We start from the raw sequence: 13527 nt of genomic DNA on the forward strand, positions 1-13527 counted from the left end.
GCAGAAACACCTGAGCGCGCGCTTCACAGATGTGCCATTCTCTCTATCTCTGGGTTTCTCCCCCAAAAATCCCCCTCGACACAAACAAGCAAGCATGCAAACAAACAAACAGGCGAGCAAACGATGCATGCACGCACAAGCTGTGCTTATCAGAGGCCAGACATGACTGAACGAGCGCGGCGCTGCCGTGTCCCGGCGCTTCTGTCACCTGGGAAATGCAGCCAAAACAAACTGGACCGCGGGCCGTGGGCGCCTGGTGTGGCAGCAGCTACTGTACACCAGAGGAGACCACATACTGCTGCAGCTGCAAAAGCTAAAATGTCACGCGCACCAAACAGATGCCACATCAAGCAGTTGGGAAAATGTCATGTCTTCTCGAGATGTAACATCCTGCCCCTCTGAGCATACAAAGAGTGAAGGTTATGAGAAGAGCCTACAAGTTATTGCCCTTTTCAGACTGCTCTGATTAACTCAGTAAAATCATCACTTTTTGTCACAGTTTGTAAGAACAACTCGTCTCTAAGCGGGTCTCCAAAATATCATGATGATGAATAATGGAGGAGTGTATTATGAGGTGATTTTCATTCTGATGACAAATCACAATTAGGCCAACAAATATATCATAAAACGCATGTTGGTGTGATGTATTTCACAAGTCAGTCTCACAAAAACTACATTACAACACAACTCAAGTGCATTCTGATTTGAAAGAAATGTGTTTTATTCTTGAAAGACAAGAGTCTGACATATAGCTATGCCCAAAATTTCTCATACTCGTGCCAAATTTTGTTTTTTTTGGAATTGCTATTTGACAAGTAGCTTTCTTCTGGATATAAAAGACATGTATTTCTTCTTTCACCACTATATATTTTTTTTGTGTGTTCTTGCCTACTTTTTAAAGCGTCTTTAAGTGTCTTGAAAAGCGCTATATAAGTATTATGCATTATTCATGATAAAACGCATGCTGAAGATGTTAATGATAATGATTTCTTTGACTATTTCTATGACAATATTTTAATTTGTGGGACGGCTGTGGATCAGGTGGTAGAGTGGGTTGTCCAATGATTGAAGGGTCGGTGGTTTGATTCCCACTCTGACCTAGTCATGTGCTGTTGTGTCCTTGGGCAAGACACTTTACCTGCCTTGCCTCCCAGTGTATGAATGCGTGTGAATGTTGGTGGTGGTCGGAGGGGCCGTAGGCGGGGATTGGCAGCCACGCTTCCGTCAGTCTGCCCCAGGGCAGCTGTGGCGACAAATGTAGCTTACCACCACCAGAGTGAGAATGTGTGAGTGAATGAATAATGGGTCCATTGTGAAGCGCTTTGAGTGCCTAGAAAAGCGCTATATAAATGTAATCCATTACTATTATTAATTTACAACACTATTTCCATTTATTAGTAATTAGTCATATTAATCGTAGCCTTTATCCTTTACCACAGCAATCAAACTGGATTTTGTGCCCTTTGCAGATGATTATTAGTAGGATTCAGGTCTGGATTGTTTGAGCTGTTCCCTAAACTTTGCACTGTTTTCCAATAACCATTTCTCAACCACTTTGGTTGCATGTTTCAGACCACTGTCTTGTTTTTCTGCACACCATCTAATGTTGTCCTCCTTTCTCAAGAAGCCCTTTACTTTGACATGGTTGCCTGACTCATCAGCTGAAAAACACCCAAAAAGCATTACATTCCCACTACCAAGCTTGACTGTGATGATAGCATTCTTGTCTTCTTTCACTATATGAAAGCCATGCCCTCAACTCCTCAATGTTCGACACATTCAACTACAAAACTAATGACCAACAACTTCCTTCTTTACCCAGATAAGTCATTTTCAATGGCTAGATGAGCTTCTGTGGACCTGTCTTGGAAAAATGGAGTCATTCTTGGTCTCCAGCCATGCAGAGCTTGATTCAGTATCTGTGTCTGTTGTGAGACGTTGGAATCAGAACTGTTCAGATTCATAGGATGGTCTTGGTGGTGACTGCTGTATTCTTCTTGGTGTCTTGCAATATCAGCTCAAAGGTCACTTCTGTCTTCCTACAAAACCCTTTGACATTTTAGCAGTGTGACACTCCTGTACTCCTTCACTGTGGTCACTGGAATTTCAAAAAATCAGATATGGCTTCATAGCATTTCTCTATCTTATGTGCAGCCACAACGCACAATAAATGGCAAACATCTCTTCATTAGAAACGTAACTGTGATATGTCATACACACAGCACGAGACAGAATATCTTTACCTCAAAATATAATTGAGAATGCAGCTTAACTGCATTGGGACTGACAGGGCTGCATGTAAGTGTAAATAAATGTGATTATTGGCTGTTCTATCACAGTGAGAATGGCCTGAACCAACTGTGAACATCAGCGACCACTGGAAAAGAGCTGGGCTTACAGTTACACGATTTCAAACATTATTGCATCAGGAGTGACACTGTCTCCTTCACAAGTTTAATCAGAGACTAATCCCAAAGACAGCGTCTCCAGCGTGCCACAGCAGGGCTCTTGTAGAAGAATAGAGGCTCAATAAAATAAGCTGCTGCTGCTGAGTGTCACAGGAAGGTGAAGCACTCTGACGGTGTTACTCAACACAGGTATTAGAAATGATTAAATCTGAGGGAGGACAGAAGATTGGAGACGATTTTAGGAATTTTTCATAAACCTAACGGCACATTTTGTTAAATATAACAAGGGAGGTGAACATTTAAAGTCAGATCTTACGAACAATCAGTGAAACTGGACAGTTACTTTTAAATAGCAGTGTCTTTTCCTGCTGCTTTGACATTTAATTCCCGTGACTAATGATGGCTGCAGCAAAAACATAAATTAGCTTCACTGTCACTACGCGTCCATTCATCACCAGCACATTAACGTAAATACAGGTCACCATTCATGACTAGATAAATACACCTAGAGATTGTGCAGAACAAAGATCGCAGATGTACAACCGAGCAAACACAGATGAATAAATTTACTCGGTGCTCACTCACAAGGTTAAGGCAGATGTGTATGTGCACACTGTAAATGCCTAAGCACTGTAAATGTACATTAGTTTGTGAATGTCCTGGTCTGCAGGAGTCGTTTGAATAAAAAGATTCCAGAGCAAGCAAACTGTCTCAGGGATACAGAAATTGCCTACATTTTTATTTCTGTAGGATCTTAGATTGAATTTGTTAAAGAGGCACTATAAGCAAAAGTGATCTATGAATAAAATGCAGAATTATTATTTCCCATATGCGAGTCAGATAACCACTGACACATTACTGCACTTTAAACCGTTGTGTAGAAAGGGAATAACCTCATAAATAGACAATTATTACATTAAAAAATAACAAGTTAAATGTCATGACTGAAATAACCACAAAAGTCCTGAAATAAAACTGCTCATTCTAAAGGCTGTTTATTTTTGTACTTGAAGAGATTTCAACTACTATACCTAATATCCTTCCAGAGGCCACTTAGAGTTCAGATTGGCAAAATATACAAGAGATGGACTGTTCAGGAAGAACTGTTTGGTTTATGTGCTGGCATGGTAAAGAGCCAATAATATGCAGATAATAGGTTTAAAATTGTATTTTTGAGGTCTACTTGAAAATGCCAATATGCAATAATGTTTAAAAAGACAATAATTTTCTATAGTCTGTGAGCTGACAATAGGTACTAAGTAATAAGTATTGTGATGTAGTGCTAGCAGAAATGCTTCCAGCTAGTAAATAATGGTGGACATCAAAGCAGCTTCTTACTCTTTGCTTGAGGGCCTGTCCACAAGAGATTAGCTTAGCTGTCCTATAAATGTGTGACATGGACGTAAATAACTAACAAGAAAAGTGCTGAGTTTAAGTGAGGTGCTTCAGGCAAGTATGGAGCAGTGTGTTGCATTTTCTGTAGCAGAGAATAACTCACTTTGGTGTGGGCTTAAGACTTTTTACATCCACAAAAAAGCTACATATGTGGCGCAATCAAAAAGTTCTGGGACTATCCGTAGTGTGTACACAGAGTACACAACATGTGCAAGAAGCAACCGTTACGAGTCAGGAGACCGCGAGACATTTGTGACTTCCCCACAGACCGCAACTTAAGGCAGAGAGCAAACATCACATTTTCTGTCAGTCAGCAGCTCTTATGATCCAACCTTGATGTGGAGGATCATCATTGGTGATGAAGGGTGAGTCTGCAGCTACCACTCTCAGAAAAAAACAGCCATACTGCTACTGAAAGGGCCGGAGTCTTCAAATTATGTGCAGAAAAGGGATTGTTTTCTGCAACATTCGACCTGAGGTTATGCAAGTGATAAATCAAGTCATAGCAGAGTTGTACTGGAAGTCTGATGTGTCAGAGAGAGAACATTCGGCACAAATAACCTCAACTGTAGCGCGATGGCACGAGGGTGTGCAGTGAATAAGTACAGATTTTTTACTACATTCAGCTTCCTGTGATTTCTTCCTCTTCCTCAAAATAAAATTAAAATTCCAGACTCGTCGGTTTGACACAGTGGAGAAGATTTAATGCGCCTGGCAGATGGTGCTCGACATGGACTTCCATAAAGAATTACAAATGTTGCAGAAGTGCAAAGAGTGATCTGTTGCTGTACAAGGAGAGTTCTTCAACTGGGAAGGTGGCCAAACTCAAATCAGGTCTGGTTTTTATTTTTATAGCTGCAGTTTCAGAAGTTTTTGTGACACTAAAGGAAAGGGAAAAACTCAAATAGGATACTATGGGATTTAACCAGCAACAACCTTGATATTCTCTCGACTTATCTTGCTTTTGTGAGTAACATAAACCCCAAAATAGGAACACATACCAGCATGGACCTCAAGATCCTCTTTATTGCCACTTGTCGGATTATTAAAACTACAAACTAACAAATCTAAATAATGATCTAAGGGCAAGCAGAAGCTGTTAAAGGTTCAAATGTCTCGTGTTAAATCTCACCTGGATTGGCAGCAACAGAGTCACTTTGAAGCTGTACGGAGTCATTTAATGATAATATCAAAATATTACTTAATGGAGGTTTAAAGTGCTGCTGGTTGAGTTGAGCTGAATTCTCAGTACATATTTATTGCTGCCATCTCAGTGATGCTCCTTTCATTATTATCAAATAAACACCATAAGGTTTTCAAAACTGTTAGGTTTACATTTTATAGAGTGAGTAAGATGCCAATACCAAAGCTGTTCATCTAAACAAGCAGCATGTAGCGCTTCCAGTCAAAGGCGGTTGCTTTGTGAGTTAGTTACTTTACTTTAAAAATACATTCACAGGATCCAAGTGTAAAACTAATGAATACAAACACAATAACTCATGAGGAAAAGTCCTGAAAGTTCATCTTCTCTTCAAGGCAATGTTCTGAGCAACCGTTTCAACACTTGAAAACAACATTCAACAGTAATTAAGTTCGTGAATCTAACAAATACTGCCGCCATTATCAAAAACAGCAAAGCTAAATAAAGAGCTTGAGGTAACAGCCGTGATTAGACTGAATCCATGTTCAGTCATGTTCCTTAATTTGTCAGTCACCTGTGAGTACTGCACCATCTGTACAGCTGAAACAGTCATCTCCTCTTCACCCGGTTACACGGAAGTCACATGTTTGCTCTGCTAGGTGTTTGGTTCACGTGTCAGATTACACAGAGCTGAGCTTTGACAGTATATTAGTGTGTGTTAAAGCTGAGGGCTGTGAAAGTGCCTACTTCTCTGCGCAGGTCCTGATTTGATACTATAATCACATTGGGTGGATCTCCGACAGCTGTGGCGGCCCCTCCGATGTTGGTGAAGATTACTTCTGCAATCAGGACATGTCTGGGGTCTAGATTAAGCACCTCACACAACCTGCAAAATCAGATAGAGACAGAAAAGCCCTTTAGCACCGATTAGATTGCAATTGGTCGGAGAAATAAATACAGGAATATAGAAAGGACATGGGAAGACAAAAAGCATCGGTCGCTGTGCAGAATATTCACACATTAAAGCTCTGTTTCATCTGCTGGGTGTAAAGTCAAACATCAAATATATTCTGGCCTTCTGGCAACAAAACCAAATTTGAGAACTTAATAATAGTTCAGTGTATGGATGTACATCCAGGGCAGAAAATACCGGCACTAACAATAGTCTGTACCTTATGGTGACGGGTGTGAAAAGCATCATAGTGGTCACATTGTCCAGAAAAGCCGATAAAATGGCAGCGATGAGACAGAGGATGATAATCATGGGCCACACTCTTCCTCTGGATAACTGGTAAGCCTGCAGAGTGAAGAAAATATAATGGGGAGAAAAGGTTACAGGCAATTAGGAAACCATTCCGAGGATGTCTTCATTCACAGAAATGATATAAAATCCAAAAAAAATGAGTTCGAGTACTAATTGAATGGAAACGTTGAGGACAAATTCTGACTTTGGGCTTTTAAAGCTTAAAGGATGTCATAGTAAAATGGTAAAAATGCAGGCTTGAATGAAAAACGAGTGATGGTACAAAACGGCCACATAATAAGGAATCGCACGCAGATTTTCATTTCCAAACATGACAACATCTTCTGAAGCGACAAGATTTTATCACTATATACATAGCAGTCCTACCCTCATGAGAGCGACTCGGGATGGACACCTTTCGTATGAAATAGTACAATGTGCGAGAAGCTCCTCTCTGAGCGGGTATTTGATTTTGGAGTGTCTGCCCTCCTTCAACTCGCACTTAAAATTCATGAGTCTGCATGATCCCCCTGTTTTCCAGGTCTGACGGCGCCTGAAGGACAAAGTCATCATCCTCCTCCATCGTCTACAACGAACGTTCAGGATTAAAGCTGAGCACCCCAAAGCTGTTTTCTGATGAACAGAAACCTTGACCTTCTTTATACAGCGATAATGAAGGTCTTATCTCACGGACTAATTTGAGAATGTGTGTTCTACTATCAAATTGTAGGACAGATGCAGATGTGGAAGTGTAGCACCAGAAAAGTTACTTTACAGTGCTAAACGTCACTAATTCTATTAAAACCAGACAGTTTCTGGGCAGTTTTTTGCTCCCGTCACAATTTCAGTCACCTCTATGGAAACAGCACAACTATTACTAGAAGTACAGAGAACTCAAAAATATAACAATATCATAAAAATATACATTTGTTTGATTATATTGTTTTCAAAACGGGGGGAAAAAATCATCCAAATGCATATTTTTCTGTGTGCTCACCAACACTGGGAAAATAGTGGCTCTACAATTGATTTATATTTTGTTGTTTACATTTTAAAACCTCTACAAACTAGACATTACTCTGCGTTTCAGCTCAAGAGACCATTTCACCATGCTGAATGCATCTTCCACTTGCTGACAGCTTGTTCCTCTGTATGTCGTTTTGAACCATGCCACATTTATTTTATTGCTCAAGCATGTTTTATTTTGCTCTCAAATGCTCCAATTGTTTCCATACACGTCTCCTCTCTGTTCTGTAAAAACCCAGTCTGTAATTCAGCTGCATAGTCCCAGAATCTGCCGGTTGCAGCTGAGCCAGCAACGGCTTCTCAGTTGTGCTTTTTGACAGTTGAATAAAATGTAAAAAAAAAATGATTTGAATGAAATACGGCAATTTTAAGCTTAGATTTAGTTGTTTGTCTCAACAGAATTACATGTCACACATGATTTGATCCAGGACTCTCGGAAAGTGAAAAATCCAGTAACTATTTCTGTTTTTAAAGTTTCTGGATATCATAAATAATGTAATTTCAGCGATTTTAAAAAGAAGTGTCTCTCAAAACTGTCGAGGGAATTTGTGGTTCAAAGGGTTAAAGATGACGTCTGAAAGTTTATCCCAAATGCTGCTACAGTTAATAATAGAACACATTCTTGTTCTTGAAATAAGAAGCATACGAATTCAGCTTACTTGATAGCCCAGTTTTCTGAACTTTGCCACCAAACAAAACAAATGTCAGTCTTGTCAGCCTGTTATAGTGCCAGGTTTTTGGGTCAGGGTGTAAACACAGACATCAAAACTTATAAATCTGAAAATAAAAATATCTTCCTAAAGCTTGCTTGTGTCACATAAGTCAAAATCAAAACTACAGAGTGTCAAGTATCAGTGCTAATTTCAGAAATAGCTCAAAGCTCTGCATACTTGAGACAACTCACTAGTGGGCAGATAATTTCACACATCTGTCACACCGTGTGGGCAAACAAGCAACACAAAACAATAAATGCCGAAATGTAAACTTCATGTTCAAGTTCTTTCTCATATGATTGAACAGATTCTGTTATTTTCAACATTAATATTAAATATTAGTGGAACTGATTGTAATTAATATTTAGTTTTGATTCACTCACCTTCACAGCACAGTAATCAAAGAAGCCAGTCTCAGAGAAAATGGCCACCAGCACCATCTGTGAGAAGCAGGTTACATTTGTTAAATAATAAAAACAATCATGTAACAAGATGCGTCAGCCTGATATTTCAAAAACAGGCACAGATGACACAACGGTGTTCACGTAAGAGCTGGTACTGGAGTGATGAATGCATTTCTAAATTCAGAGGGGAATTTTGAACACCCCAAAAGAGGTTTTAGCCAGAGACAAAATGCTACTTTTAACCAATTTTGTTCTTTGGGGTTTCATTTTTTCAAGCATGACAGACATTTTTGTTTATTAAATGGTCATAAATACCTGGAAAATGCATGGATTTCTGTCTAATAGGGTAATATTTCCCTGACTGTACTCTGACTCATCATTCTCACTGCCATAGTCATCTCTGAAAGGCCCACTCTGAGCCAAGAAAAACTCTGCAAATGTGCCGTCTGTTTATCACATCCATTATTATATTGTTTGGACAGCAAACAGAACACACCCAAAAAAGATGTTTTTGCAGGTAAGCTTGAAAACAGCTCTGAGCTGCTTCAGAGTGATTTAAAACAGCTCCATGTTACTATTGTCATGCATAGATAAACCCAGTATTTTTCTAAAATATATTGGTTCGTGCTTGGAATATTTTCAGAAACTGAGCTGAAAATTTCAGTCACAGCTGTCATCAGTGGAAGTTTTCCAAAGTCAGCTACCATCTGCAGCAGCAGTGTCACATTTAGGTGTTACTGATTTAGCAGAACTTTTTTTTTTTTCATATTTAGTGATATGTTCCAAAGCAGGGCTCCAGACAAACATTTAACATTAGTTGCACTGGTGAGACCATTTTTTTCCCCACTTTTTTATTCATTTGAAACTTTCCACTTTGCTTTCTGGCACTGAATTTTAATTACAAATGTTATCCTTTTTTGTCTGCTTCCATATATACTTAACACATTATGTAAGTGACTGTAAACAGGAATAAAGGTGAACATAAATGTTTTCTATGTTAAAACCTTTTTCATGAAGATTTTTCTGGGCTTCATAGTTAGTAAAAGGTAGCTCATGTTTGGCATTGTAAACTGTGCTAAATTACATGTAACATTCTGATTTCTAGGTTTCATTTTGCTGCACTGCCAACCAGGTGCTGGTTATGGCACATGTTTTTGAAGACATTGTGCATTTTTCAGCATTTAAATTCAGAATGACTCCACCACAGTAACCAGACTGAGAAAGGACACAGGAGTGTAGTAGAGTTGTAAAAGCTTTAACGAATGTCACTGATGAGTTTTCTTTGTTGCGTTACTCACCATGCCGAACAGAAGAGCGAGAGTCTCGTAGTCAATCCACTCCACCACAGTAACCAGACTGGGTCGCTGTGGGACAGACAGAAACAACGATTAGATGTGAGAGGTATTTATTAACAACTATTAGGAAAATAGCAAAAAGGAAAAAGTTCATAACTTAGCATCACATTGATTAATAGCGGAGATCATGCACTGCTGACATTTTAAGTTGCTATAACAGAAAATGCAGACGAGGAATCAGTGACACTCACGATTGTTCAAATTTCTATGAGTCATTAATCCGAGCAACTTCAAACTGGAACCCATAATTTATATTATTATTCCACCTTTACTTTCACTGCATAAGAAAATATTTCAAAGTTTAGGAACACAAGGGACAAACAACATTAATTCCAGTGTCCACTGTCTACATGTCTGTGTGTAATCAGAGCTATAATGTTTGTACAATAATTAGGCCTTTTTTCCTATGTATAATTCATAATTCTAAAAGTTACAATTATTTCCACATGCAACAGTTTTACAGTTTTTTTCTATAAGTAAAAATGTAAAAAAACAAATTAAGAATCAACCTGATAATTCGCTGCACACTGTCAAAAACGTAACGCACAAAGTTTCAGGCTCCTGCACAGTTTAATTTGTCTGATTTACAATTTTTGTCAGTTTACACAAAAATCATGAATGGATTAAAAAGGATGAAAATCAAAAACTGAAAACAGATTTGTGAATCAGAATTTAGTCATTTCTTCTTTCCTATTTATTTAATCATGTGATAAGCCTTCAGATTTATCTGAAATCAACAACATTTTGCTGCTAATATGTATGAACTTCTACTTAAGCAGGATTTTTCATGCAGGACTTTTACCTGTAGTAATTTTAAATGATAAAAACCAGTTAAGTACTTTAACTATCTGAAAACTTATTCCACTTCAACCAACAGCAACTTTTTTGTTTCCTGAAAGGTGCTGCTGAGTTGCCAATTTGCATTTTGAAAAAAATATAGTTTTGTTAAGCAAAGCAATTCTTGCCATCATTCTGTTTTTTAATTCCAGGCTCACTAACACAGAAAAGAAAAACTTACATCACCAATGACAGCCAGAGCAGCTAGAGCTGCTAAAGATCCCAGCATGGCAGCCAAAGTGCGGTGCACAATCTGAAATGAAAAAAAAAAACACAAAACAAACACGTAACTTAGAGCTTCTGATTGAAGAAAATAATCCTTTAATAACTCTAAGTACAGTTTACAAAGTCTTCCTTCACACACATAAAGTAAAAGTACACTTATTATCAACACCAACAATCCTTGTTTTTAAATATGCACATTGTAAACAAACTACTGTTAAATGTTCACTTTTCTGTACAGCATGAAACTTGAAGACGGCAGCCACAAAAGTACCTTGTGGATACCATTGTACTTTCCACAAAATTATGTATCGTCTGTCACTGGATTGTCAGAAATATTGAACAGAAGGATAAAGCTTCTAGTCGTACCAGTGCGCTGTTTGTTGTGACAGCGATTCTATGTAGCTCCGTTGCTACACGTTTCTGTTAATGTTTCTAAAGTGTCTGTGTTTTTTGTTTCCTTGCAATGATGTCCATAGTTGGGTGAAGAATAGTGCAACCAAGGGGCGACCTCCTTGCCTTACAGTGGATCAGGCATGGAATTAAATATCTCGTTCGCATTTCTGTAAACACCTGCATTTCTGGCACCTTATCGCAGTTTCAATTTCACAACAATTGCAGTCTCTAATGTACATTGTTTCTTGTTTTCATGTGTGAGTCTGTCTGTCTGTGACCCGATTTTGACCTGCACTTTGTTTGTGTATTTACTAAACACTATGTTTGAAAAATATATTCTTATTTTACAATCACTAGGATTGGAGATGGAAGGCTAATTAATTCAATTTAATACATTGTTCCATGTATGTAAGGCAGCTTTACTGATGAAATAAAGATTCACTGTTTGTTCATTTTTAGTCAGTAAAAAAAACAAACAATAATGCCACTGTCACAACAATCAGTGACCTTGATGAACTGTTCCACATTAAATTCGGTATCGTCTCATAAAATGAATAAGAGCTAAGACGCTCTATGGACTCTCAGAAAATTATATTTGTCAGAATGCATCTGTTCATTCATATAAAGAAGAGCAAAACCATTTAATTTCTCTGCCTCAGTCGTTGTCAAAACTGACAACTGAGTCTTTACTTCAGACCACTTTCAGTTCCCATTAAAAATAAGAAAACCTGGTGTCCAATTACCACCAGTGACTGATCCTCTTGTTTGAACTTGTGATATTCAGAATATCACAACATCCTGAATGTGACAGAAAGCAGATGTGATCATTCATTAAGAGGCACATGTCAGGTTCTTAAGAGAGTGAAGTTTAATGGAGAACAAAACATAAGTGTCAGAGAAGTGAGACAAATGGAGACCTGACTGAACTGAAGTGAGACTACGTCTTATTGATGTCTGAATAGCCGAACGCTGTACATTCTTCTACTTTACAGGCAAACTCTCACACTTTCAATTACAGCCTTTGTAAGCCCATCTGTCAGTAACACAGATCACATATGAGAGTGTGAGCTGAGTGCAAATGTGCTGCTGACATTATGTCAGAGCAACACCCTGAAGGCAGAGCTCTGCGAGTTTACACCTTGTCATGCTCTGGGAAATTAGTCTGTCTAATTAAAGCCAAAAGCTGAGTGGAAGTGAAAGGAAATGACAGAAAAAAAGTACAACACTGGCATGTGACACCTCAAGTAATGATGATTAATATGTGGGAAACAGATAATCATTAAATACATCATCTAATTAATAATATATTAATTGTTGCATATCAGTTAGAAAATAATGTTAGCAACATGTCACTATTTGAAATCCTGGCTTTTTTAAAAAAATAATTTAATGATGTTGCTTTGTAAACATGAAGTGCATTAATTTATTTTACTTGAAAATTTGACTACTGAAAAACTGGATTAAATGATGATGTGCACATTTTAAATAATGATATATCTCCTCGTTATTGCTAGCACAATGTGGAATCTGGCTGATTAGACTCTGCTCTCATCAGGCAGACCTCCACTGTTCCATACACAGCAGTCCTGCCTTCATCTACATGACCCAGATCTGTTTTTTTTTTCCTTTTTAACATGAGGACAAATAAACTAAATCAGATCTTTTTCATCTCACATGTGGACCACTTGTGTATGTGCTCCTACATCTGATTCATGTATGATTTCCGGCCATGTGAATGCGACCATAACATTAAGATTGCATTTATGCGTTTCTGTGGGGGCGCTTGAACATATTTCCTGCTGTCCAATTCAGACTGAGCATCTCACAGTCCAGTAAAAATTCAACTGACTCATCGGAGTGTTCGTTTTCCACTGACCAATACTTTCAGGCGACTTCATCGTCGGCTTGTTTTCTCATTATTGTGCTTTGTTTTTATTTTTCGAGGTCCACTTCACTACAACAACAGCAACCTAAAACACTGAAAATTTCAAGTTTTGTTCAGAATTTAGATTGTGCAGTCGGTAAATTATACATTTTAAAGACAGTGCTCGCCTTACTATGTGCAAATTTCCACCTATTACTATTTTGAGAGGAACACCAAAGCAGCATCTCTTAGCTTCGCCCATGTGGACTGCGATTGATTTTGGAGAAATACAAACAACCCACACCATTATGTTCTGCAGAATTGGCTGGTGAAGCAAGGCTGAACAAAAACATACAAGAATCAAGAGTCAAGGGGAAGTCAGCTGAATCAGTCTCAGTTGCACATGTTCTCGAACAACTTAATAGGGGAAAACTTTCGTGTCCGTGCTCTAGAAAATGCCAAAAAGCAAACAGACCAAAACAGCTTGCAGCCCTCGTCTCTCTCTCTGTGGGTCTCTCCATTA

The 13527-nt window shown here is 38.4% G+C and overlaps 1 protein-coding gene across 1 annotated transcript in view; it reads right to left on the reverse strand.

Annotated features, from left to right (window-relative positions):
• Positions 1–13527, reverse strand: part of oca2 (oculocutaneous albinism II) — a 66940-nt gene that overhangs the window by 37604 nt on the left and 15809 nt on the right. The window contains exons 10-14 of the mRNA XM_022201946.2: positions 10704–10775; positions 9629–9694; positions 8310–8366; positions 6117–6241; positions 5692–5830 (exon numbers count right to left, since the gene is read on the reverse strand). Of these exons, the coding sequence (XP_022057638.2) occupies positions 5692–5830; positions 6117–6241; positions 8310–8366; positions 9629–9694; positions 10704–10775 (459 nt within the window). The remainder of the gene's footprint in view (positions 1–5691; positions 5831–6116; positions 6242–8309; positions 8367–9628; positions 9695–10703; positions 10776–13527) is intronic.

This window comes from Acanthochromis polyacanthus, chromosome 4 (genome assembly GCF_021347895.1).
Source record: "Acanthochromis polyacanthus isolate Apoly-LR-REF ecotype Palm Island chromosome 4, KAUST_Apoly_ChrSc, whole genome shotgun sequence".
In the NCBI taxonomy this organism is placed as follows: Eukaryota; Metazoa; Chordata; class Actinopteri; family Pomacentridae; genus Acanthochromis; species Acanthochromis polyacanthus.